This window comes from Gallinula chloropus (genome assembly GCF_964237585.1).
Source record: "Gallinula chloropus genome assembly, chromosome: Z".
NCBI classification, from domain to species: domain Eukaryota; kingdom Metazoa; phylum Chordata; class Aves; order Gruiformes; family Rallidae; genus Gallinula; species Gallinula chloropus.
The window spans coordinates 80072996-80100381 of NC_140089.1; the positions used below are offsets into that span (position 1 = coordinate 80072996).

General features: G+C 46.0%; 1 protein-coding gene across 1 annotated transcript in view; it reads right to left on the reverse strand.

The window, feature by feature from the left end:
• The window catches only part of DNAI1 (dynein axonemal intermediate chain 1), a gene marked incomplete at its 5' end in the record, with an annotated part of 179210 nt that overhangs the window by 41963 nt on the left and 109861 nt on the right, over positions 1-27386 (reverse strand). Inside the window, 4 exons of the mRNA XM_084278606.1 lie at positions 14953-15052; positions 15828-15976; positions 22264-22343; positions 24123-24210. Of these exons, the coding sequence (XP_084134732.1) occupies positions 14953-15052; positions 15828-15976; positions 22264-22343; positions 24123-24210 (417 nt within the window). The remainder of the gene's footprint in view (positions 1-14952; positions 15053-15827; positions 15977-22263; positions 22344-24122; positions 24211-27386) is intronic.

Consider the following 27386-nt stretch of genomic DNA (forward strand, 5'->3'; position numbering starts at 1 on the left):
GGGTCGCTCCCAATTTGACATGGTAGGAAAGTAGCATCAGCCTCAACTGATTTGACTCAGCTCCCATGAGTCAGTTAAAATAAAAGTCTCTGTGCATAGAAGAGCTGCTATTCATTCAGACAGGCTGTGAGGACCATTTGACCTCTTCTGAAAACCCTGTTACATTGCTTTACAAGAAAGTGCTTGTTTATCCCAGCTAACTTCCCTGTCAGTCACCACTTCTGCCAGCCCGGCTCTGCTCTGAGAGTCTCAGTGATTAGGATAATCTCCTTCATGTCTCTGTCCTGCACACTTCTGAATGCTGTTATCTAGTGCTAAATAGCTGATACATCCTACCCCTGAGCTGGTCGCACTTCACTTTGGTCTAATATGATTCTCTTATGTTGTCGGTGACACTTTTTTTTTCTTTCTCTCCAACATTAATAGCATGCTTTAGAATGAATCACAGGCTCCTTCTGCTCTTCACTTTTATACTAAATTTAATGTTACCTTCCAAATCACTTCTGAAATGTGAAAGTCAAACAGAGAAACTGATCTGTGCTGAACTCATTTAATAGTTTGGCTGATGATAGCATCCGGTACCCCTACACTACGCTGCAATACCTTCTGCTGCAGCAGAGACAGCCCTTCATGGAATCACAGAATGGTCTGGGTAGGAAGGGACCCCAAGGATCACAGAGTTCCAACATACTGCCACAGGCAGGGCCACCAACATCCAGGCCTGGATCTATACAAGGTGGCCCAGGACCCCATCCAACCTGGCCTTGAACACCCCCAGGGACGGGGCATTCACCATGTCTCTGGGCAGCCTCTTCCAGCACCTCACCACTCTCTCTGTAAAGATCTTCCCCCTAATATCTAACCTAAACTTTCCCTCCTTCAGCTTCAATCCATCCCCCTTGTCCTGCCATTGTCATCCTTTTTCAAAAGCTGATTCCCCTCCTGTTTCTCTGCTCCATTCAGGGATGGATGCAGCAATGAGGTCCCCCTACAGCCTTCTCTTCTCCAGGCTGAACAAGCCCAGCTCCACCAGCCTCTCCTCATAGGGGAGATGCTCCAGCCCTCTGATCATCTTCATGGCCTCCTCTGACCCCTCTCCAACAGTTCTACACCTTTCTTGTACTGGGGGCCCCAGACCTGGACACAGGACTCCAGATGGGGCCTCATGAGGGCAGGGGAGAGAGGGACAATCCCCTCCCTGTCCCTGCTGGCCACCCCTTTTCTGATGGAGCCCAGGATACCACTGGCCTTCCAAGCTGCAAGAGCACACTGCTGGCTCATGTTAAGTTTCTTGTCCACCAGAACCCCCAGGTCCTTCTCAGCAGGGCTGCTCTCAAGGACCTCTTCTCCCAGTCTGTAAATGTATCTGGGATTCCTCCAGCCCAAAAGGAGTCCTTAATGACCAGCATCCAAAGTCCAACCTTAGTCCCACTTGTGGTCATGGGGTGACTCTCCCCTGCATCTTGCAGAGTTTGACTCAGCAGCAGAGTGTAAGTGAGGAGTCTCCAGCCTCCCTTGCAGTCCTGCTGCTTTCCCGACGAGCGCTCATTTCATACTGCACATTTGGTGTGTGTCTTTATTGAATCACATCTACTGACTGCCAACTGCTGCTGAGACTGCTGAGCTCATTTACAATCTCAATGCTGGTACCAAAGCACTTGCAAGTCCTGCCCACTTAGTCAAACCACAGCTGCTGTTGGGTTTCAGCCCCAGTCCCCGAAGCACCCCTGGCGACACTGAACACTCTGCTGAGGATGACTTCAATTGTGCCACATCCACCTTCTCACTCGCACTGTAGTTTGCTTATGGGCTTATGGGTTCCTGAAGTCAACCTGTAAACACATATTACATCTCTTTCTTGTGATCTAACAGGCCTGTTACTCTCAAGAACAATACTAGGTCGATTTCATGCAATTGGGCCTTATCAAAACCTTACTAGACTGTCTGTTCCTTGATCTATCAGTGCCTATAAATAGACCATTCAATTATTTGTCTATTTCTGGATAGCACTGCCTAATTTCTCCTGTACTACCATGCCCCTAATTACTGTGCAGAGTCTTTCCTCCATTCTTCCGACACTTCCCTACTCTGCCATCCCATCCCAAATACCTGGTGAAGAGCAGGGAGACTGTTTCCATCAGTCCCTTATGTGCCCCAGGGCAAATCTCCCAAGACTCTATTATGTGAACACATCCTAGCTCTGCCAGTCCCCCTGTGCTCTCCCTACCATGACCCACAGCCCAGCCCCTGATGTCAGGCTGAATCTATGTCCTCATAGACTAGGACCAAGAGCTATCTCTTCCCATGTTGGCAAGGTCCTGGCTATGCCCTGCTGTGGACAGTCAGTGCTGGAGGCTGGGGATGGTGAAGGCAGGCAGCTGCACAAGCAAAGGGCAGCGTTGAGTCTGATGGGAACAGCAGTCACTGCCCTCTGCCACCTGCAGCCCTGTGGCAGGCCACCAAAGTTGTTCATAAGGCAGATATCAAACTGCCATGGTTTGGAGACTGGCATTTGCAATGAACCAGCACAGATTTCAGGTCATTATAAAGTGCTAAGCAATAGACACTGAGGTTCACGAGCTTCTCTCTTTGTACAGCAGGATGGGGCAGACTGCTGAGGGGTCTGCTCCAGATGAGAATTGTCCCAACTTGCAGATTTAGACCTGAGGGGCCAGTCTTAGTGGTGGCTGACAGAGGAGAGCAGAAAATCACCTAGGAGCAGCTTTCTAAGCTCTCTCAAGTACTCCTAATGGGCTCTGTGCCCCCAGAAAGTTTTTATGCAAAATCTAACAGGTGAATCAATGAATTATTTGGAGATGATTCCCAACTAATTTTTTGTCACTCACATAGGTCCATATAAGTGTAAGAAGGCAAATCAGGTTCCTGTGTGGCTGAATGAACTAGTTAACCTCAGTAGTTGGTGTCTGATCAAAGTGACAGAAGAGCATAACTTGAAAGAGCAATAGCTCTGGTAACATAAAACTGGTCTGCAAGCATCTGTGTAAGAAACAATCCCTGCAAAGCCACTGACAAAAGGGCTTCATCAGCTTAACTCTCCACCAAACCCAACCACTGTGCTGGCAAAGTCACTTTGTGAATCAGTAGCTAAGGGATATGAGGGAGCACTAGTGTCTTCAGGTGCCCAATGTACATATTTAGGCTTGGAGCCCACCACAGCTACAATGGGATGGGAGCTGCAGCAGATAGAGGTGAGGGCTCAGACCCTGAAGAGACAAGCCAAAGTCCTCCAGGTCAGTTTTATTCCCTAAAAGCAGCTGCTAGGGGACAGAGGTGCCAGTGCACAGAGAGTCTGGTGGCTGGGGAAGCAGAAGGGAGGACAGCCCAGCTGGCACAAAGTGGAGGCCGCATTAATTCCAGCAACTCTGCCCAGCTTCCTCATTGAGCTCTGACATGCCACCAGCCCTTGTTTTAAAGCAGACATAAGTCTGCCCAGCAGTGCACATCAATCTCAGAGATTCAGCAGGGAATAAGAGCCTTTTAGGTTTTGTAGCAGAAGAAAATGAATAGTTTTACCGGAAAACAACCACTTACGCTGTGAATGTAATTTCAAAGCCATTTTAAGAAAGCCCCTGCCCACTTCAGCCCACTCAAAGGTTCTTCTGGGTAATGGCAGAGGGACCTGCACTCATTTAGTGTTTTTGCACCCTAGCAGTTGCCTCAGCCATGGTGCAGAACCAGGAGAAGCCTTGTCCCAGGCCTGCAGAGCTGGTGGTGGCCCAGTGGGGATAGACAAACCCCACGAGTGACTGCAGAAGGGTAGGAGGAAAGACTTGGATGCAGAAGGGACCATCTGAGGGTTCACAGTCCTGACTCCCCTGGGAAATAACATTGAATGAGAGGTCTGCCAGAACCCTGATTCATGCACTACAAAGTAGGATTAGGTCCAAAATACCCAGTGAAATATTTGCAAACCTGGAAGGTTTAGCAAGCTGCTTATGTGCAAAATTGTTCATGCTTTTAAAGTCAGAGAATGGCTTTTGCTTCTGGTCAAACCTAAATGGGCATCAAGACTCTGCAAATTGCTCCACGAATGCCAGCACTAAACAAGTGTTTCCCTCCTAGATGGGAAAGGATGGGAATCAACACAGCAGACACTTCTTCAACAGCTCATCCTGTGAGATGCAACAGGAACCTGGTCTTCAAGACTTCTCATAGAAAAGTCATTCAGTAAAATACATTTATATAGGCAGGAAAAGGACACTCACTTCCTGAGCAGCACAAAGCACTAACTAATTTCCTGAAGGTTTGGGTTGTTTCAAGTATTTCACATCTTGAAAGGTCAACAGCTTCAGTAATGGGGAAAAGCCCTAGAGCATATGCCTGAGCAGCTTTCTCTACAGAGTGCACACTTGGATGGCATTTATCTTGAAGCTATCAATATTTACTAAAGATGGCTATAACATCACCTTGCTCTTGCTGCATTAGTCATGAAGGACACAGACCACAAAAACATGCCAGCAAATGGATTTGTACTTAGTGTACCCTCCCAGACCTGTTGTAAAACTCCTGGGATCCTCCTTTAACACAAGAGCTTTTCATAGTGTCACAGGGTTAGAATGTAATTGAGTTGGGAAGAACCTCTCAGAAGTTTCTGCTCCAACCTCCTACCCAAAGCAGGGTGAGCTCCAAAGTCAATGTGGACACAGATGGCACAACCTCCATGGACAGTGATGGTACAACCTCTCTGGGCAAGTTGTTCCATTACTTGACTGCCTTCACAGAGGAAGTTTTTCTTCATACCCTGTCCAAACCTCTCGTTTCAACTGTTGTGTCCCATCTTCCCTTCAAGCAGTGCTGTGAGGAGCTCGGCTCTAACTCCTCAATGACCTCTTGTTGGGGTTTGGTAGGCTGCTGCTGTGTCCCTTCTCCAGACTGATCAAGCCCAGCTTGTCCATCCTTTCTGTGGGGAAACTGTGGCCCACAGCCTGGGATCCAGCCATGGGGACACCTACCATGTGGGTGTCTTTGGCTTTTTTAACAGGGGTTCATGCATAAATTCAGCACAAAAAGGCATCTACGTGCCCAGAGTCTGCAGGTGTGGAGGTTTGTGGCATTGCCCCTCTACAGCACAACCTGACAGCGCCATTTACTTACATTCCTTAAATAAGGAAAAAGACAGAAATTTCAGGTATGATTCCCACTTTTACAATTTTGTTTTTAAATTTCTTTTCCCTCTTAAAATTTAAGGTTAAGATGGGCTTAAAGCAAACCTCCAAGGTCAAATGCTGATGAATGCTGCAGGGACTGAATTCCACCCCTCTCTGCTTCTTTGTCCTCTGTCCTTACAATAAGCTGATCAACATCTCCAGATTTCCTGCACCCTAAATGTAGGAGGCCAGGCATCCAAATCCACCTGCAGGCCTCTCATGACCGCTAGCCTTTCTCTTCCTATCAGGCTCCCCCTCCAGGTCTCTCATCACAGCTAGCCTTTCTCTTCCTATCAGGCTGTTACCATTTACAACCTAAACTAAGCTAGGTGTTCTCTAACCTCATTTTATTTCAGTGCTAATCACATCAACGTCTGCACCCAGGTCCCGCAGGAGATGGCCTGGAGGGACCACAGAGTTGCTGCCAGTCACCTTAACTGCAGGACTGGTGTTTGGAAATAGTGGGTCTCCCCACCTGTCTGCTTTACGAACCACTGTGGAGGCTTCAAGGAACGTAAGTGTCATCTGAAATGCAATCACAGAGCAAAACTGCAGCAGGCTTAGCACACTGATTGAAACCAAAGCTGAACGCTCTATAGCAACCACTCTGAGCACATCCAGCAGAGTAGCTTCCATAAAAGCAGTTGGCTGTCCAGTCCTTTTAAAATCAGGCCACTTATTTAGGCACCTAGTTACAAAACTGAGAGGGTTTTTTTTTTTTTTCCCAGGTGGTGTTGGCATGGATGTGCACATCTCAGTGATCATTTTATTTTATTGCAATTTTCATTGCAAATCATTTATGCTCATTCTGAAATAAAATGGCCATCAGGCAGAGCAGGAGACTAAGGAAATTATCCAGAACATGATAAAGAGCAATGGCAGCAGTTAGCATCCACTGCACCAGCAGCAGAACGAACGCGCTCAGGCTATTTATGAAGAGGTGGTGCTATCTGAAGCAGATGCCCAGCTGCCAGCACACACATTTTATTGTAATGCCCCTGATATTTACCACTTTTCTTAAATCTTCACCTCCTAGATTCATGGGGATTGAGAGATTTTTAGATTCTAAAATTCTTCAATTTCCAAGTCAGCCTTGGGAGCTAGAGGACCAATACATTTTGGACACATAGCATCAGCTTGACTAAGGAAATGTGTTTTTCAAAATATGCCAGGTATCTCTTTAGGACTGCAATTAAGGCCCGATTTAAAACCACCTCCAGGCAACCTTCAAGTTTTGCAGGTATAATTATGTGTGGATGCAAAGCTAGAGGCTGTTTATGAGCAGGAGACCTTTAATGTTTTATTTTCTGGCTGCATGTCCTGTATTTTTGTGTATCCGGTTAATGCAGATTTTTTCCGTAGCATTAATGGATACTGCACTTTGTGAGGCACTCAGTTATTCCCAAGAAGTGCACTCTGCTGCAAAGTGGAATAAGTCCAGGAACAAAAAGGCTGTAAACAACTATTTATTCCACTTTCACTGCAGATCTAGAAGGTTCCGTTCAAAATAGAAACTAAACCACGTCTCAGACACACCCTGCTGCAACCAACATGCTTAGTGGCTACAGGCAGAGGCCTTGTGTAGATCCAGGCCTTGTGTAGATCCAGGCCTGGAGGTTGGTGGCCCTGCCTGTGTCAGGGGGGTTGGAGCTCTATGATCCTTGGGGTCCCTTCCAACCCAGACCATTCTATGAAATTCTATGAAATACAACTTCTATCAGCATCTGCCCTGGCCAGCCCATTGCAATGGAAAGGCAGGCCTTGCCTCGACCTTTCCTGCTAGCCAGACCAACTCTGGGCTGCTCCTGGTTGATGACCACTCTTCTCACAGTTTGGTGCCCAACGTGGGGCACAAAGGGTTGGGGTAATGGTAGATCTGGCCCGACTGCATTGAAAACAGAGCTGTGATAAGCACTGTTATCTAAGCAGTCGCTGGTCATGGTGCTGTGGTGTTTGATCACATGCCTGTGGTCACGGCTGTGGTACTCAAAGTGGTGCATGCTGTATGCACTCCTGGCAGGGCTCTTTGCCATCTCTGGGCTGGAGCTCCCGTACTTTGCCTTAGTATACTCTCTGATATCAGTCTATGATACAATAACATCAGTGACCATGAGCTTAAGCTGATACTGGTATGAGGTTTTGCTATCTTGTCCATTCCTTTGACAGGGAGGGATTCGTAACGGCAGCTGGTATGGAGGGGGCTGCTGCGGGGGGGGAGCAGGAAGCTCCAGGACAGGTGGTTTTGGGGACAGTCTGGTTTCAGGACAGGTCTGAGCTGTACGGCCTGAGTTGTGCAGTTCGGTGAGACACTGCCTTGTGTAGCACCAGTTTCATATATTTTGCTACAAAGTCCTGCTATTATTATTATATCTATCCTTCTGCTATCCCAGTCAACTATCTATCAGTCAACTATCCCACTCAACTATCTATTATATCTATCCTTCTGCTATCCCAACCTGGGTTTAAAGGCATAAAGACGAATTAGATCCTACTACATTAGGATCTAGTTAGGATTACTGAGTAGTATCCATGGTAGGATAACCAAGGTGAGATATGGTGGATGCAGTCCTGCCAAGTCCAACAGTCTTCTGTCTTATCCATAGCCTCAAACGAGCTCCAGGTCCTTGGATCCTGCAGTTAATGTGACTCTGCTGCAACACAACTAGAGTGAACTCAGCAGCAGCTAGGACAAGGTGGGAGTGAGACGGAAAGACCCCATTGCACAAACTCTTGACAAGTCTGTTGGAGCTTCTCTGCAGCAGGTAAAAAAAGCTCTGGCAAAACACTTGGCCCAAGTGAGTAGGAGGAAGCCTCCCTGGAGATGAGCTGCCACTGCAGAAACACTACCACATGAATAAGAAATACAAGTACGCCCAGTATTGTACTTCCACGTGCTCATGCTGCCTGCAGACATCTCCATCCTCTTCCAGGATGAGGTGCCAGGGCACAGCTGGGGTACCACAGTTCTCTGCACTGCTCATCCAAACACTCCATCAAAGCTGTGAAAGTCAGCAAGGCCCTGGACAGGTGTGGGAGCACACAGAGCTTCACTAATGGAAAACAAGTCAGAGGATATCCCACAATGAACTCATTCATTTAATCCATGCAGGTCCTTCATTTGGGATATGTGGGAACGGGGGCAGACAGGTCCATGAACAAAGGGCCCAATCCTGACCCTGCCTGTGAGGGAAGAGCACCAACAGTGCGTTCCGTAGGCTGTGGCATCTTGAGCTCCCCAGGGAGGGCAGGCACCCCCCATGAATAGATTTCTATTGCTCAGCTTGGGACAGACAAAGCCACAGCCTGAGTCAGTGTATCAGTGAGATTAATATTTTTCTATAACATAAAGGTTAAACTGCAATAAAGTTGCCAAAGCATCAGTTCAATGATAGAGATATATAAAGGCCATCTTTTTGCTGGAGTAATTTGGCCAAACTGTGCAGACTTTCCAATTTATACCAGCAAAACACACAGCCCATGGTGACAGAACAATGTGGTCTTCTAGTACAAAACCAGTGATGATGGATAGCTACATGCCCTGGCTACTTGCCAGGCCCAAATTAACCATCCAAGTTATTAGGATGGATGGCTAGGGGCAAAAACACAACTTCCATCATCTCACTATTAGGACTGGTCTAAGTACTTCATTACCAGGTCATTACTCTTGGAGACAGTCACACATAGTGGGAAAATGTTGATATTATTTAATTGGAACAAAGTTCTATTGGCTGACCCTGGGCATATTACTACAATTGATTTTTTTAAATATCAATATAAGTATATAACCACTTTATTCTATTGCTTTTGTATACCTTGGAGATTCAGAACCGATGCCCTGATGTCAGTTTGTGCTAGGGGTGCTCAGACCTGGAGTGTCATCTTTCCATCCCTGGTGGCACAGTGGTTAACAAGCTGATTTCACACAGGGGGAGATTAGTGTTTTTCTTCTGGCACATGCAAGCTGCACACCTGCACTGACATGGTCAGCCCAAGCACCAGAATTTGCAGCACCCACCTTAATGCAGCAGCAGTGTTGAGAAAGGATGATTAATCCATGCCTAGGGATATCTATGACAAGGGCAGGAAAGCCTGTTCTCTGACACCTGTATTCCTCTCTCTCTCCTCTGAATACCTCCATCCCTGGAGTAACAGGAGGTTTGGCTTGCTTATGCTAGAGGTCACGCCCCAAGAAGCACCCGGCCTTAGAGGGCAAGGCCCACATGAATTTCTGAAGGGTCTGTCAAGGCTGCAGTGACACATGCAGCTGATCCTCAGCAACTGCTAAAAGCCTTCTGATTTGTGATCTGACATCAAATGATGTTGAGTCTGCCTTAGTTGATGAGGACTGTGTCAGGGATGCATGAAGCCATCTGGACATCTATAAATCCATGGGTCCTGACAGGATGCACCAGTGGGTGCTGAGGGAGCTGGTGGAAGTCACTGCTAGGCCACTATCTGTTGCAGAATGGCTTGAGAAGCAAGGCCATGAGCCTATGGAGCAGTTCTCCAAGCAGTCGCCTGTGTAGCTTAGTAAGACCAGGCCCCACACCGTCTTGGTGACAACAGAAGGGTCAGCAATCGGTCAGTGTATTTTTGTGTATCATACAGCAAGGTCACAAGATGTGGGAGTAGGAGGTGTGATAAGGATTCAGTGTTCCTGGGACTGAGAAGAAGACATGATTCCCAGGCTGCAAGATGGGTGGAGTATATAAATGTAACTTTTAGTTAAGAGCCAGGGGAGTGAGTAGTGCATGTAAATCTGCCACCACGGTCTGCGCCCCCCCACCCCACTATACCTTTGGAAGGAAAAATGTGGAAACAAACGTACAACTGACTGCCTTTAACTTTTACTGAGCCTAAAACACCCCATGACGCAGTCAAGAATGTTAACTGGCATCAACAACTTCAGCTTGTCCTTGAAAAGCTGAAAAATGCGGAGCGGGCGACGGCATGCCCTGCTGGGAAAGGGTTAGCAGAATTCCCCACCCACCCACCTGAAACCTACTGAGAGAGAAACTACCCATATGAAGAATTACCAACTAAGGCACAGAGCAATGTTGCCCCCATGGACAAGGAACCTCAGCAGTGGGACAAGAATCCTACGGAGATGGACACGTATCTTTTATCATTACACGGATGAGAATTTGATTACAGAAAAAACTTGGACATTGAAAGTTTGATTCATGAGTTACCAGTGCAAGGGATTAGAGATTATTGTGTTTTCTGACAGTGTGAGCTACTGCACAAATGGGAGAATCCAGTAAATGTGCTCTGCTTTAGCAGCACTTGACTACCCCGTGAAATCAAACTGGATAACAGCTCAGAATATTTGGCATGAACATTGCCCACATTACAGGGACACCACATTTGCTTACAGGCAAAGCCATGGTAGAATGTATGAATCAAACTCTCACAAAGCTCTTTATGTTTTGAACTAGTTACGTCTCTCTCAGAACAGTTTGGTACCTCCAATGTTGAACCATGCAGTAGGTTTAAAACAAGGTTTGAGAAAAAAAAAAAAAGATGGGGAAAAAGGGATTGAAAAGTCGATTTCAGGTGTTATTAAGAATGAAGTTACAGGTACTAACTTGGGAAGGAGATCTGCCTGTGTCATTACAGATACAGGAGCCAAGCGGATAAAGCCGTGGATCCAGAAGAATTCAAGCTTGCATGAACCAGGACGAGATCCTGATCCCAGTGACTGGAGTCAAGTGTTCCAACTGCAGCCACAGTGGACTACGAACTTTGCTGTGGGATATTTTGAATGATCTGACAGTCATTGAAAAATGCATGTGTTTGTACTAAATGAAAATTAGGGAAATAGTGATTTCTGAACAGCCTAAGGTCAGAGACTGCAATCAGTGCCTGCAGGAAAACGTGAGGCTGATGTTATCTGCACTTCTGACACTCCTGATTGGCAAAGCAAACAAATGCAACAGCAAAGGTATCAAGGCACTTACAATTGGTTTCATGACTGGGGAATTTCAGGATGGATATTGTCAATGGTCAAATTTGGATTATTGGATTTGGTAATTATGGTATTTGTCTTTCATTTACTGTCGTGTTCATTGAGCTTTCTGCAAAGGGCCCTTGCAGAGACCTCAAAAAGCAGTTCTTGTAACACAGATACTAAAACAGGAAAAAAATGGCCAAGAGGACAGTGGGCCTGCCAGCAGCCTAGCTCTCCTCACACAAGACAATATCCTTGAATTCCCATGAGACAGGAAAATTACTCATGTTGAGAGGTATTTGGTAATTACATTCTCAAACATAGTGACCTTGAAGACAGAGGTACGCACTGCCTCAACCCAAGAAGGGGTTGTAGGAAAGTATTTGGAAGTAAGTGAACATGTCGTTAACCAGCCATAATAAGATGGCCAAAACACAGCAGGTGTGCAGATAACTTTTAGACATCAAAGATAAACTAGCAACGATTAGCTAGAAGATATGCTTCTCAAAACTCGTTATAAGTACTAATTAATCACTTTGGTGTGAGCAGTATATGTAGCCAATTAGCAGTTTTTAGCTTGCCACGCTTTACAGTATGGTTTTCTGTTTATGGGATGGTTTTTAGATTTGGTTAAACAAGGGCTTATGTTTTTGTCAGTTATTTTTGCCTTAGTATTATTTTTGCCGTGTATGTCACAGTGTTTCCCTGACAGGATGGATAAAAAATCCATCGCAAAAATCTGGCTGGTCCATAAACAAGAAGGGGGAATTGTAGTAATGCAGTTTGAGAGGAATGGTGTTTTTGGCCCATCCAGATTTATTTCTCACCCCCATATAATCAGACCTGGGGAAGCTAACAGAGACAGGTCAACAGGAGAGCAGATGTCTGAGAACAGGAGCTTGTCAGAAACTCCATGAGATAACAAACTGCAAGAATGTTAACAACTGCCTTAAAGAGGAACAAAGTGACTGTGTAGCCTCAACCAATTATTAGCATAGTGAGACACATGAACAGAGCATCTAACCAAATAGCAATGTAATGTAACTCGTATGCTGATACTGAAACTTATATAAGCTCTGTCTGTGTTTCAATGAAGGAGCTCACTTGACCATATTGATCCGAGTTGAGTCCACAAAACTTCGACTCCAGCAAACCAGCACTAGCCCCTGGGGTAGCAGCTGGTGCTGCCTTAAAGAAACTAACAAACTTAGGCTGTTGGCCGAGTGAACAAACCAGTGCTACATCTCTTGCTCTTAGTGGCCTGCTTGCTGATGTAGATAGTGTGAGACATGCTACTTTGCAAAACAGAGCTGCTATTGATTTTTTGTTGCTCGTACACGGCCACGGTTCTGAAGATTTTGAGGGCATGAATGACCATTCCCAGTCCACCCACAAAGAGATTCATACTGTTACTTATTGTTATTGTAGTAAAGCTTTGTTGCTTAAGCTGTATATTATCATTGGCTTTTAATCATTATAATTGTAATTATAATAGTACACATAGCGTATAGAAGTATTATAAGAGGAACTGAAAAGGCAACTAACCAGGTGCTGCTTGTACAAAAAGGAAAAGGGGGAATTGTTGCAGAGTGGCTTGAGGAGCAAGGCCATGAGCCTATGGAGCAGCTGTCCAAGCAGTCGCCTGTGTAGCTTAGTAAGACCAGGCCCCACACTGCCTTGGTGAGAACAGAAGGGTCAACAATCGGTCAGTGTATTCTTGTGTATCATACAGCATGGCCACAAGATGTGGGAGTAGGAGGTGTGATAAGGATTCAGTGCTCCTGGGACTGAGAAGAAGACATGATTCTCAGGCTGGGTAGAGTATGCAAATGTAACTTCCAGTTAAGAGCCAATTAAAATACGATAAGTATAACACGTGGTAGGAATAGTATAAAAGGAAGTGTGTGCTTGCAATAAAGTTGCTTTATCAATCACATTGATTGGCAGCATTCTTCCCTCTCGTCACAGCAACTATCCATCATCTTTGCTAAATCCTGGGAAATGGGAGAGGTGCCTGAGGACTGGAGGAAAGCAAATCTTACTCCAGTCTTCAAAAAGGGCAAGAAGGAGTACTCAGGTAACTACAGACTGGTTAGCCTCAATTCCATCCTTGGAAAGGTGATGCAACGACTTATCCTTGGTGCTGCCTCTAGACACATCAAGCATAAGACGTTTGTTAGGAGCAGTCAGCATGGTTTTACCACGGGGAAGTCATATTTGACTGATCTAATAGACTTATATGAGGATATAACCAGGTGGATAGGTGAAGGTGGGGCAGTAGATGTGGTCTACCTTGACCTCAGTAAAGCATTTGACACGGTCTCCCACAGCATCCTCGTGGCTAAACTGAGGAAGTGTGGTCTGGCAGGTTGAGTAGTGAGGTGGGTTGAGAGCTGGTTGAAGGGAAGAAGCCGCGATCAATGGGACAGAGTCTGGCTGGAGGCCTGTGTCTGGTGGAGTCCCTCAGGGGTCGGTACTGGGACCAGTACTATTTAATATACGCACTGATGACCTGGATGAGGGAATAGAGTGCACAGCCAGCAAGTTTGCTGACACACAACCCTGGGAGGGGTGTCTGACACCCCCAGGGCTGTGCTGCCCTTCAGTGAGGCTCCGGCAGGCTGGAGAGCTGGGCAGGGAGAGGTTTAAGGAGCTGTCACAAGGGCAAAGGTCGGGTCTGGCATCTGGGGAAGAACAACCCCAGGTACCAGCACAGGTTGGGGACTGGCATGTTGGAGAGCGGCGTAGGGGAGAGGGGCCTGGGGGTCCTGGGGGACAGCAGGATGACCATGACCAGCAATGTGCCCTTGTGGCCAAGAAGGCCAGTGGCATCCTGGGGTGTATTAGTAGCGGGGTGGTTAGTAGGCCAAGAGAGGTTCTTCTCCCCCTCTGCTCTGCCCTGATGCTCTGCACCTGGAATAGTGTGTCCAGTTCTGGGCCCCCCAGTTCAAGAAGGACACAGAACTTATTGAAAGAGCCCAGCACAGGGACACCAAGATGACAAAGGCAGTGGAACACCTTCCTTATGGGGAGAGGCTGGGCCTCTTTAGCCTGAAGGAGACTAAGAGGTGACCTTATTAATGTTTATAAATATGTAAAGGGCGAGCGAGAATCAGGAGGACAGAGCCAGGCTCTTTTCAGTGATGGCATAAACAGGACAAGGGGCAGTGTGTGCAAACTGGAGCAGAGGAGGTTCCATGTGAATATAAGGAGGAACATTTTCCCTGTGAGGGTGACAGAGCCCTGGGACAGGCTGCCCAGAGAGGCTGTGGAGGCTCCTTCTCTGGAGACATTCAAACCCTGCATGGATGCATTCCTGTGGGATTTAGTCTGGGTGATCCTGCTCTGGCGGGGTGGGGGTGGGGGGGGAAGGGGGACATGACACGACAAACGACTGCCTTCCAACTCCTAATGTTCCGTGATTCTGTGATCAGCTGCTCGTGTGATTAGGCTGCAGCTGATATATTTCTGACCTTGCTGCTTGTAGCAATGTGGTAGACCTTAGGGGGTGAAAGAGTAAGAAATGCTGCTGCCTGGGTTTCCTTGTCTGTTGCTTTACCACTTCTATGACACTAGCAATCACACTGAGCAAAAAGGAATTAATAGCTTTTTAGGGCCTTTGCTATCAAAGTGACCCTGCCATCCTGCAGCAAGCTCTTCAGGCAAGCCACAGCCAACTCAGCACATCCCTGTGGCAGATTCCTGCTGGTGGGGGATCCGCAGCCCCCCAACATTCTTGGCCAGCACTGGGTTGACTAATCCTCACACTTAACCCTAATCTCCTTTGACATTCCCTCAGCTCAAATCAGAGCAGCGTTGCTCCCAGCCTCTCACCTTGCCATCAGTGGTTACTGCAGCAAAGACCGTGGAGGAGTAAGGGGACCACGCAACATCCCCGACAGCAGAATTCAGGTCATAAACAAACATCGGAGTCCTGCAAGAAAAGACCCAGGGAGAAGAACTCATTTAAACACATGAAGCTCTGGAAGTGAAACACTGAGATACCAACACTTTGATGCCTCAGCCTGTATTGTTCAAGGCCATCTGCAGAAGTGGGAGATGGGGTATTTCTCTACGCCAGGTACCAGCCAGGGTCTGAGCCAAAGGCAAAGCAAAGCTGAGCATCCACCCAAATGGGTGGGGATTGGCCCTGCTGTGATGAGAAGAATGGTAACGTGTTTTTCTTCCTTTCTGAAAGCATGTTGAGAGCTTCCCCCAATACGCACAGCAAGATGCAGTCTCTCTGGTTAATAATCATACAGAGAAAAGTGATTTTTGCTCTCTGAACTTCTGACAACACTGAATATTACAGCAGTGTTTGCAACAGGAAATATTTGACTCTGACTGATTTACAACAAAATCAATTTCCTGATTGAAAGCAGACATCCCTCAACCACTAATCCTGAACTTCATTATGTATTTTTAAGTGTTCCTTTTTTGGTTTTTTTTTTGTTGTTGTCGTCGGTTTGGGTTTTTTTTTTTGCCTCCCTGGCTCTTAGGAGTTATCTGGCCCCTGAGGCCATAAGCCAGCTCCTGACATTTCTCTACAGCATTGCTCCAGAAGATTAACCCTGCCACAGCAGCTCCTGCAATTGGCAGTATCAACACCTTAGAGGGAAACTGAGACTGAGGTTTGAGCAGAGTCAACATATGCATCTGGCACATCAGGCTGGACCTCCCAGCCCATGCCAGGACCCTGGAGCACCTACTTGATGGTGTGATCCCAGATCTTGACTGTCCAGTCAGAGCTACAGGAAATGAAGACTTTCAAGTGGTAAGGATTCCAGCTGATTGAGTCCACAGCCATGTGATGGGCTTCAAACACATCCAGAAACTGGCTTGAATAGCATTTTGAACACTGCAATGGAAAGAACTAGTCAGTAATCAGAGCTAGACCTTCTTATGGAGCTCATATTCCTTCAGAAAGATGCCTGTGAATATTTGTGTGTCCTCCAAGGCTCTGCTGTGCTGCCTTGGAAGAGGCAACTGGTACCCTGAGGTACTAGAGAGACGAAATAATTTAGCACAGGCTGCTTAACCCCATTTGCAGACAACACCGAGCTCCCCTCTGCAATACACAGAGGTGGGAATTGAAGTTGTCTGGTTGGAGTTACTGCCAGAGCCAGAGTCGAGAGCCCATTCTCCACTCCAGCAGCTCCATTGCCTCCCCACCACCTTGGGCTCCTGCAGTGCCCCTGTAAAAGTGTCTTGGGAAAGGCAGGGGAAAGCAGCTCTTGGGAGAGGCAGGGGAAAGCAGCTCTTGGGCTGCACACAGCACCGTGTGCATTTGAAGTGCCACAATTAAAACCTCCAGTAATGGTCCTCTCAGCACAAGAAAGTCCAAGAAGATGCTTTTGCTTCAAGGACTTTGGGAGCATGCCAAAAGCACCTTCCCAAGTTTGGGAGCCTTGGAAAAGTCACTTTGTCTGTGAACTCATGAAGAGGAGGAGAAATTACAGGCTGTTTGTCTGTACAAGCACAAGATGAGATGCAATCCAAATCCTGACAATTTTGTATATGCAGAAAAATGATGTTATTGTCCTTGAACCTCCTCACCTCTGAGGCTACTGAAGGCTTCCTTTGTTAGCAGCAAGGATTTCATCTCACAAGTAATTTCCTCTTGGTTGTGTTCTCACACACAAGTTGTATCCACACAGGGGGCTAGGGCTGGTTTCAGGACCTTCTGTTGGTCTGCCTCAGTACTGTCACTAACAGTGACTTCTCAGGACCTTTCATCACTCCCTAATGAATGCAGCAACACATCATCTGCCTTGAGCAGCAGGATTTCTAAAGTGTTAGACGACTTTAGTGCTTGCAAACTAAAGCTCTAACTCATCACAAGGCTAAACTGTTTATTAAGAACAGTCACTGCCTGGGTACTCGGACTTCTTTCTTTTCCAATGCCCTTGTGCACTGGTTGCAGGTCCTGGACTGAGGGTGCTAAACCATTCACAGAGCAGCAGCTCCAGCATCCCCAGGAGGTTTTCTGTGGTAGGAAATGGAAACAAGTGGCTCACGTCCTGCTGAGATTTACCGACGGTGTGTATAGCGTGCTAATAGTTCGGTGCACACGCTGTCTGTGCTTTACTGCCCCTGTGTGTAATTATGGTACTGAAATCTCCTTTAATGGCATGTTTCAGAACTTTACTTCATAATTCTGAATGTGCAGCCACCAGGAAAATTGGTACTTGGCTTGTTTTGAAATTCACTTTGCTGGGAACAGACAGAATGGGTCACGAGTAATTAGCACAAGAGAGAAGCTGCTTTGTCTGTCCTTCCAAGTAGACAGATTGAAGGTCCCTAATACCTGAGGACTTTGATGAGTGAGATCCTATTCAGATTTCTCTGCATCCAACAGAACTTTAATTCTCCATGCTCTCTTTTTAAGCCCTTGTTGGGGCTAAGCCCTCGATCACTGCAGCTCTCTGGGCACTGCTACAGGAGGCTTATCATGCTCTGGGACGTGTTGATCCACAGCACTGACTTTGCAGCCTGCTAGTCAAGACTAGACCTGAGCCCCAGGTCCCCACAGGAAAGGGATCTGTTGTTTTGCTGTGAAATCTGCAGCAAAAGGTCCTCCACAGGACAGACACCTGGCCATGTGCCTGCTTTATCCCAAAGCCATACACTATGCTCCAGCACTGCCTGCCAGCCCCACAGCAGGTTCAACCCCATCTTCAGTATCGTATCCGATGTGTGAGAGATTGTCACGTTCTTCCCAAACTGTGAAGAAACAGCACAAACTTGAGAAAAAGCTCAGAAAGAATTATGAGTTTAACAAGTAAGAGAGTTTCTGAGCTAACTCAAACTGCAGGCAAAGTCTTCCCCTGCTGTTCACTTTTAAAACCCTACAGTTATTAGACACATGTCAAGAGGAAAACAAAACCACTGGAAAATGTGACATCTAACTCCTGACAAGACAGCTTTGAAGAGGATGAGTAGATTCCGGGAGCAGGCATTTGTGCAGCCTGTCTGATCTTCTAGAGCACTGCTTCAATTTGCTGAGAGTGTTTTTCTCTTATTCAAATGGTGGTAGATGTGTGTGAATAGTAAATGGCATTTTTATGATGGAACAGGAAACCAAGAACATGTCTATGGCAATACAGGAAACCAGTAAGATGACTTGTGACAGGGCTACAAAATATAGGGGAGGAATACTGAGAGGAATGGAGAATTCCAAGGACACAAAACTTATGAATAATCTTCATGAACACAACTTCAGTTTATGATAGATGTTATCCTGAAACAAAACTCCACATCTATGGTGAATGGGAAGTTATTAGTGTTCTTATAATGTAGAGGGTTTCTTTAGTTCACTAACAGAAATACTGAGTCTGGCCAGTATAGAAATGGAAAAAACAATCTTTTTCATGGGAGATTGGTATCTGGCAACAGAAACAATACTGCCCAACACTGTCACTCCCAGACAGATCAGGACATCTGGCTGCTTTTCAGAAACCACAGATACAAACATGTCCCCTGTTGTTATGGACAGCTCTTACCAGCAACACCAGTGAGTCTCCTTGGATGTTGCTCAGTGTCTTTTTGTAGGGTTCTGTTACTGAAATGGTAGGGCTTGTAGAAAGGCTTACAAATGGAAACAGAGGCACATGAATGTATTGGGAGAAACAACAGGAAATGGTAAAAGAAAGAACCTCTGTGTCCTGGCTTTAGCTGGGACAGTGTTAATTTTCTTTCTAGCAGCTGGTGCAGTGCTGTGTTTGGGGGTCAGGATGATGCCCAACCCATGAGGTTTGTCTTTGGTTTTCTTCCCTGTCCTGTTCCCTCCCCACCCTCCCAGAGAGAGCAACTGCAGGTGCTCAGCTCCCAGCTGGGGAGAAACCATGACAGCCTGTTGACTGGTGGCAAATGTAGTCAGTCAAGTGGCAAGATAACTGGACAGAACAAATAGAAGCCCCAAAGATAAAGTAGCAAGAAAACGAAAAACAGAATTCAAGGGAAAAAACTTTGCCTAAGACAAAGCAAGACTAGACACTGAGGCAAATGATGTCTTCATTACTAAAGGGTCATTGGAAGCCAGAGTCTGTCCACAAACTAGTTTGTCATCATCATTTAAGGAAAATGTAAGAGATTTGATAAAGACCCAACAGTCAGCATACTTTGTCACCTGTACAACCACAAGAAATCCTGCCATGATCACACAGATACAAATGTCCCGGTGCTTAGTATAAGAATGAGTATGGGTAAAATTAGTTTTGTTTAAAATCAGAATCACCTTTTCCATCTATACGGTCCTGCACCAAGTTTTATTATATTCATTTGTTACACTCTCAAGCAAACTGCCTAAGACCGAAAAAAAAACCCCTCTCTTACAAGAATATGTTCAAATCTCATCACAATTTTCCTGCTGAAGCTCTGTTTATTAAGAAGTAATTCTGACCGAAGTGCTGAAGCCACAATCATGTTTCAATATGAATCTCAGAGACCATACTTTCTGATACCAAAGATAAACAGTTCCTAAACACCAAGTAAGATATGCAAAGTGGCAGTTTTGCATTACAGAATCATATTAATTCAGAAACAGTTCGTCCTCTATGTAAAAGGGCAACAGATAGGTCTGTGCGTAATTAAGATAATGATTTCTTGGCTTCAGAAGCACTATTAACTAAGCCATTAAAAAAAAAATCACTGTAATTGTTCTGCAGCTAAAGAATGAACATATTATCATGCTGTTTGTGGGCATGCCTGGTCTCTGGAAAAAAAAAAAAAAAAACCCTCTCTGAAATTCACTTTTCATTTTATTTAATAAATAACCTAAAATTCGGCCCATGTCGAGAGCAGCCCATGTTTGACCCCTGATTCATACAGCCTGTAAGGGTCTGTCCCTCTCACTCAACGTGCAGAGGCAGGGGTGAGTGCAGCAAAGAGAACCAAGCAGCCCAGTGCTGCCACTGGACCTGAGAGCTGCTCCAAGGGCTGCGGCACTGTCACTGTCCTCAGCACCTGAGTGGAGCAGGGCTCCAGGAGACAATCCACAGATAGGTCCAGTAATGGCTTCAGACATGCAGTATTTCAATAAAGAGTGGGATGAAGGCACATAGAAGTCTTTGGAAATATGTCTGGAGGAGTATTTGATCCCAAAACTTTTGAAACTGCTTGCAGTAAGCTCTTTGGGAACGCTGAGGGTGCAAGCACTCTTCCCCTTGGTTTTGTTCCCCTTCCCTCTGTTAGCCTATAAAATCTGCTGGAATATTGGCTCTTCCTGCCCATGGGAACACCTGGGTTTTAGAGGGCAGTGTTGCACAATGTCCCACTTACCACTAAGGCTCACCAGTGCCTCTGTAACAGGACAGTCTCTCTCTGCATTTCTTGACCCAAGAAGTAGTTAAAATATCTGCACAGCTTCATGGCTGGTACCACTCCTTATGCTAAAACCCCATCATATTTCTAGTTTCACTGATGATCATCCAAGGCAGGAACACCTACAGCTTTTACAATGCAAATGTTGCCAAATTCTGTTCCTATTCCATCCTCCTCCAGGAAGGATTTCCTTTGCTGTGTAACTCAGCCAGGACACCAGCCTCAACATTTCTGCTGACGGGTATCTGACAGCCGCCACCTAACACTGACATCTACTGTCATACTCACTGACCATCCATCACTCACCTAAGCACAGAGGAACTTAAAACACGTAGTTCCTTACTGCCTTTTGATCAGGAATAGACACAACAGTGCCCCCAAAATACGGAGCACAATACCCAGGGTACAAAATCCGGAGGGCAACCAGCCAACTCAGAACATATGCCCATAACTGAACAGATGCTTTGTATCCTGAAAGCATCAACAAAAAGTTTACCCATCTCACTGCCCATTGCCCATCAGCTCCTCCTGCTCTAATTCTCCCATCTCCCTTCTTCATCTGTCTTGTCCTATGGAAGTAAGTGTTACTCAGAAATCCTCCCTAAATTCTGCCTGTCAGAGGGAGACATTTCAATCAGCATCATCCCTCTGGAAAGGAGACATATTTGTTAAGTTTGTCTTGCCTAAATTATTGATACTTATTTCAGAATATTACTTCACTTGGATTCTTCTCTCTTTTGTTTCCCTTTCACAGTTAGGACATGAGGAGGGATCTTACAGCATCCTCTAGGGATGGCTGGATGGATCTACTCTGCCTGTCAGCCTCCACCCCAAAGGGCTGTGGCTACAATCCTAACAAAGCCCCAAAGCTAGCTTGGAGGAATGCTGTGCAAACAGAAGTTATATGAGTAAGCAGCTACTGGCTTTATTTTCAAGACTAAATACAGCAGAAACCAAAAGTTCCTATTTTTAGCTTGATTTTTTAAGAAAACACAATGTCTGTGTCCTGCTGCCTGCTCTCCTCCCAGACAACTTTTGACCTCACTGGCAGTTTGAACCAAAGCTGGCTGCATGTGGGACTCAGCAAAATTAAGGTCTTACAGAGCCTATAAAAAGGGATGGCTGTACTCCACCCCAGGAAGGGCAAGCAAAGCTGGATGGCTGATAGGTCCCAGCTGGTGCTGGGCACCAACATGTTAGGTTGGTAACATGTAACCAGCACTATCTTCAGGAATCATGGGTCACAGCATTGAGGTGGGGTCACTGAGCCGGGGATAGCATGGGGGGGGAGGAAGGATTAGAGTAGACAGTGAAGAACTGGAGATAGGAGGGCAAGGAGAAAGTGGGGGTAGGGAAAGGATCTGGAGTGTAATTGTGAAAGGTAAGGGCTGCATGACACCAATCCATAGGAAACAAGGCTTAATTAGCCTCAGTACTCATGAGATAACGGGTTTAAAAAGGAAAAGCAATGAAGTCTTTCCTGCCATTTCTCCACAGCTTTGAGGACAGAGGATCAATGCCTTTTAAATTCTGCTCTGATCATAGTGCCTGGCTTGCACAGCTGCAATCTGCAAAGAATTCTGGGATGCAGTTTGCATGAAAAACGTTTCTGCAAAATAAGGTCTTAATTGGGTCAGTGCAGAGAGCTCCCTGTGACCCTCTGCGGCGCTGCGCTGGTCTCCGGGTCACCACAGGGATCCCAGGGCAGGACCAGGCTCTGAAGTTCTACTTTGTTACTGTCTGAGCCAGCAGTTAAGATGATGAACCTGAGAGACAAGCATAGGTCACAGGATGTAAAACCAGGGACAAAGAAACCGTTCTTACCTTATAGATCTTTCCCTCTTCAGTACCAACAAGAAACAAATAGTCTATCTTTTTGTGAAAATCAAACGCTGTCCCGCAGCCTGTTAACAGAAGAAAGGTCTGTCAGGCAGAGAACTGGTTCATCTGGCCAGCACACGGTCCCTGCCTGTGGTGCACAGGCACTGCCAGTGTTCTCAGAAGTGATTTATTACCCAGAAGCTCCCAAAAGAAATTAGAGCCACCCATTCTGCAAACACTTTCCAAGCCGTTGCTGTCCCCAAGTCCTGCGATTTGAAAAGCCCACACAGAGAAATGGGAAAGGGAACTGGAAGAACTGGGAGGGAACTGGAAGAACAGATTGGTATGAGATACACTTTGGTAAAATGCCTGGTGCAAATTTAAGAGTCAGGAGGACCAGGGCTCCCTCCTATCAGGGAAGAATTGGGAAGACTGTGGGGGATCTTTTCTGCTTGTTTGGTACTCACAAAAATATAAATGGTTTCCCATGCATAAAAGAGCCCAGAGAGGAAACACCACATCACACCTCTCTGTGCCCTTTTCATCCTCAGCGTAGAAGACATTTAGCAGTCTCTCTTCAGTGTAGCTAATGACAAAGGATGTGATCTGGGGAAGAAATCTTCTGCCAGGCACAGAACGATCTGCTTAACTCCAAAAGCCCCGAATCAAGCAACATTGTCAACTGCATTTAAAACAGGGGTCAGCCACAACAGGATGTAACTCCTCACGATTTTGTGGCTTCTGCTTCTAAGGCAGATGCAACATCACTGAAGAAGCAACTCGGGGCTGCTGACCAGCAGGGACACCCACAAAATCATCAGATGAGAAACAGGAGCAAGCAGACAAGGCTCAGAAGCTCACAGTTGCAGAGCACTTCCTGCAAAGGCAGCTGTCTAAAATGTTATGTCTTAAACGTTAACAAAATGTAGTCCTCAAAGGAATTGTTAAGGTCGCTTCAGCCCTGTAATACTGTCTGCACATTTAACATTTAAATAGATTGTTAAATATTCAAGACAAGTCTTTGAAAACCCATTTCCCAGTAACACTAACAAATAATCCCAGAGCCCCTGGGAGTTCTGCAGCGTACTGCTGTAGCTGGACTCATGCAACCTATGTGGCAGTGCAAATCTCCTAAACAGACTGTTGGGCAGTTACTAGCCTAGAAACACAGCAATCCTTAAATGCTGAGCAAGTGCCTTCTCCAAACCCAGGGCACAGCTTCACAATGAGAAGCAGGTGCAGTAGGATGATTAGGGGATTCCTCAAGGCTCTCTGTGTAGCCTAGGACCTCCAAAGCTGACTCACCCCATCCTATCTCAAACACAGCATGGTCAGAAGGAGGGATTCAGCCTATGTGGACTGCGCTGTCTCCACATGGTAAGGAGGGAGCCCAGCATAGTAAATCAGTAATTTTTAGAAAGCCAAAACCTCATCAGGCGTAACCCCCGGCCCCGGCCTGGGTGAGCTGGGCACTCAGGAAAGGAGAAATGCTACTTTTCATCTTGATTTGGCCAGGCCAGATTAATTTTTGGTAGGATGAACTATACTGACCTAGTTTTGACAAAGGCAGGTAACGCCAGTCCCTGTCCACACTGGGATATCCCAATGCAATGGTAATTTTTTTTAATTAATGTTCTTATTGTTCTGCAAGTAAAGGTGAGATGTAACCATCAAAACTTGACTCAATTAGTGGCCATTGCACCAGACAACTTTGCCCAAATATATGATGGAAGCAAGGAGGCGTAACCCTTCCTTAGCTCCTTTCCATTTCAACATCCCTCTCCCAATTTAATTCCCTAGAATGACTGATTAGAGGGTTTGTGTCAGTAATTAATCATCATGGCATGGACTTGGGTTCCTACCAAGCGTTTGCAGCTGCAGCCCCTCTGGCCTCTGCGTCGTTGTTCCCTCTACTGACAGCTTGATGACATCTGTATGAACCAGCTCATTCTGTAGGCAGAGGAGATTCCACATGAATAACAGGCTTTACAGCAACAATACAGAGACATTCAGTACTTTGAAATGGCAAATTTTATGAAGGAATTTTAAAAAGCTGTCCAAAAGTTGTTTAATGTTTTATGTTCACAGTTGGCAACTTGCTAACATGCTGTTTTACATAAAACCTCCAGGAAACTCATGCCTTGGGTGCACTGGAACTGAGAGCCATTGGTACATCACCCAGACACATGCAGCTGTTTCAGGGTCAATGTTTTTCAATGGGGGTTGGCACTGTCAGTTTAAATCACTGTGTTAAGTGAAACCACCCTGTGTGGTTTAGGATGGGTATTGCATAATAGCATGGAGCTAACTAAAACCCACACTAATGGATAGTAACTGACCACCTTACCAGTCTTTGCTTCCTACCATTCTTTTATTATCCTCAGAGCAGCTTCAGTTCCCAATATTCACAACCTCAAGGGCTCTGGGTTTTAAATAACAGCATCCAGCCAGTAGGTCTCCCAAGGGAAAAGTGCCCAATGTTGCTGTTATCATCACACCTCTCAAGAGCTCTCACTGCAGGCCGTGACACTGCTGTACTAGGTGCTGTATGAACACGGGGCAAAAAGGTTGTGGCCCAAAGAATTTAACAGTTGAGCTTGGAGTCAGAAGACAGATGAAAATAGACATAATGTGGGTGACTATGGGGAAACGACAAGAGGGCAAAGTTCCATTCTTAGACTGGCTTTGGGAATTAAAATACCACCACAGAATGGAGTTGGTTGTGACTATAAGAGTACCCCGGGGCTGATAAAAAGAACAAAGAACTAGAGATTAAATTAGTCAGCAGTGTGGGCTGAGGACTGGATGTTTTCATGAATCTGCAGATTTCCCACTGGAGCACTGTGAGAACAAAACATAACTTCTTAGCTCAGTGAATCAGGCTTTAGTTGAAGCTTCTCTAAGCCCAAAGCAGGATTCAGGTGGGAAAAGATTCTGCCTGGCAAAGTCAATCCAAGGGACGTGCATGTTAGGTAATGTGAGAGAAGACCTTGTGAGCATCTGTTCAGTGCTGCAGTTTGGCATGTACAACATTCTGTAAGAGATATCTTAATCATACTTTGGGGGTAAAAATTTACAGAAGGATCAAGAAAGGTCAAAACCCTTGAAAATAAGTACTTCTTTCTCACTATTACACACTAGTGCACACCCACATGCCCTGGCATATCGTTGGCAGTCACTGTTGTCTTAGAGAGCAGCAAGAAGTAGTACTGACTCCTGCAGCCTGTGGAGTCCTACCTTCTGTTAGTGACTCTTATTTCACCCTGTGGGTTACGTCAGGTCAGATTTGGTGGCTGAAGGCAGGAGGGATGCTGAGGAAGAGGCTATATACCCTAGTGTATGCGTGCAAGACTTGGAGGGAGCAGCATCCAGAGCATCCATGAACAGAGCATATTCCACATGCTGCTCCCTGCCCATCCAAACAGAAGTGCTGATGGGCTGCTGGGAGCACAGTCAGGACACACTGAGCAGGCACTTGTCTCTGCTCAGGATCCCAGGTCTGTCGGCTCTCCAGAGAGCATCTACTGTGTCCAAGCCATGGCTGATGACCACGTGAGTCTGATCTGAAGAACAGCTTTGGAACTTCCCCCAGCTGATCATGTTGACACACCTGGTGTCTCTAACAGAGGTCAGATGCATGATCTAGGCAGGCCCAGAGATGTGCTAGCAGACTTACTCTCTGTTCTAGTAGAAAGGCAAGCCACATGAGATCTTCTCTCTTAACACACACCTTTCTGCAGCTTTTCTCTGGAAGATTCATCACCAGCACCTCCACCTGGCCTCCATGAACAGCTTGTGTAGCCTCTTGCCTTCACAAAGCATCTCACTTGTGCAGACTTGTGCTGCTTTTTATTTTGTACCCAGCTTTGCAGTCTGGAAAATGCATCTGTTCCTGGGGCTGTTTGTCACCAGAGCCGTTCACATATTCCTCTGGGTAAACAGACTGTCTACATTTTGGCCTTCCAGGAACACTGAACAATAATATGTTGCTTCTGCCAAGCAATTGTAAAGCACTTTGTAAGCATTAGTGAACTAGGCCTCGCAGCTGCCTGGTTCCCTTTAGTTGTTATCTGACTCGAGTGATGAAGGAGGCCCAGCACTGTTCACTGGCTTAGCTCTAGTTCATGTATGAAGGGTGAACTATGACTTCTAATCAAACCCAAGATTGCTGAATATCAGCCTGAAAAGCAGTGCCAGGCTGCACCCTGACCAGTTCCTCTGAGAGCTCTCCTCTTTGATAGGCAACGTGTGCACCTGAAGCGCGACAGTAGAGTCACTCAGCTGAAGCAGTCCTACATCCTTCCTTCATGATGACCCAAAGCCAAGCCAGGACAATACCCTAAGCACTCACAGCTCACATGCTGTCTCATAAAGTTTGTCCAAAGTGATTGTGCCCATTTCTAATGGCGACTACCACTACGGCAAGGCAGATCCACTGTCCCTAGCTAACAACTGACAATTCTCCTATACAGATTTTAGAGTGTGGCTTGCCAAACAGCCAGCTGGAAGAATGAATTTATTCACTTTCTGCTCTCAGCTTTGGAAGTGTCAAACAGCTATCAGTGTTTGAAGAAGCTTTACTTCTGGATAGTCCTGTCAAAAAGATTAACGAAGCTCTCTTTCATTTATTTCCTATTTGCACTATGGATTTCAGAATAGGAGACCTCTAGAGTCCAATAAAACACAGAGATAGCTCTTTTATAAAAGCAGAATTCAAGCAGATTGTCCATTTCTCTTTGCTCGGTACAAAACCACAGATTATAACAAAATGGCCTTTTCATGATGTTTCGTGCTTTCCCTGTTGAATCTCCATCCAAAAAAAAGAAGCCAGACAGCACCTAAAACTTTGCTGTTTTCCACCTCTCCTTGCTAGGTACATACCAGCTCTGGCTGTTAAAACAGTGCTTTTCACATGGGTGTGGCCAAGTTTCTAACAGAAATGCAACAGATAAAGTAGAAATTACATGAAAAACAGAATGCAGGTCTCAGAAGAAACACCAAGGATGCTTAATAGGTATATTCTACAAGAACAAGGAACAGAAAAAAGCCCATCTTATGATGTTAGGATACACAGATGAATCACAGAGATGTTGAAAAAGACCCTCCACCAGGTGAGATGACCTCAG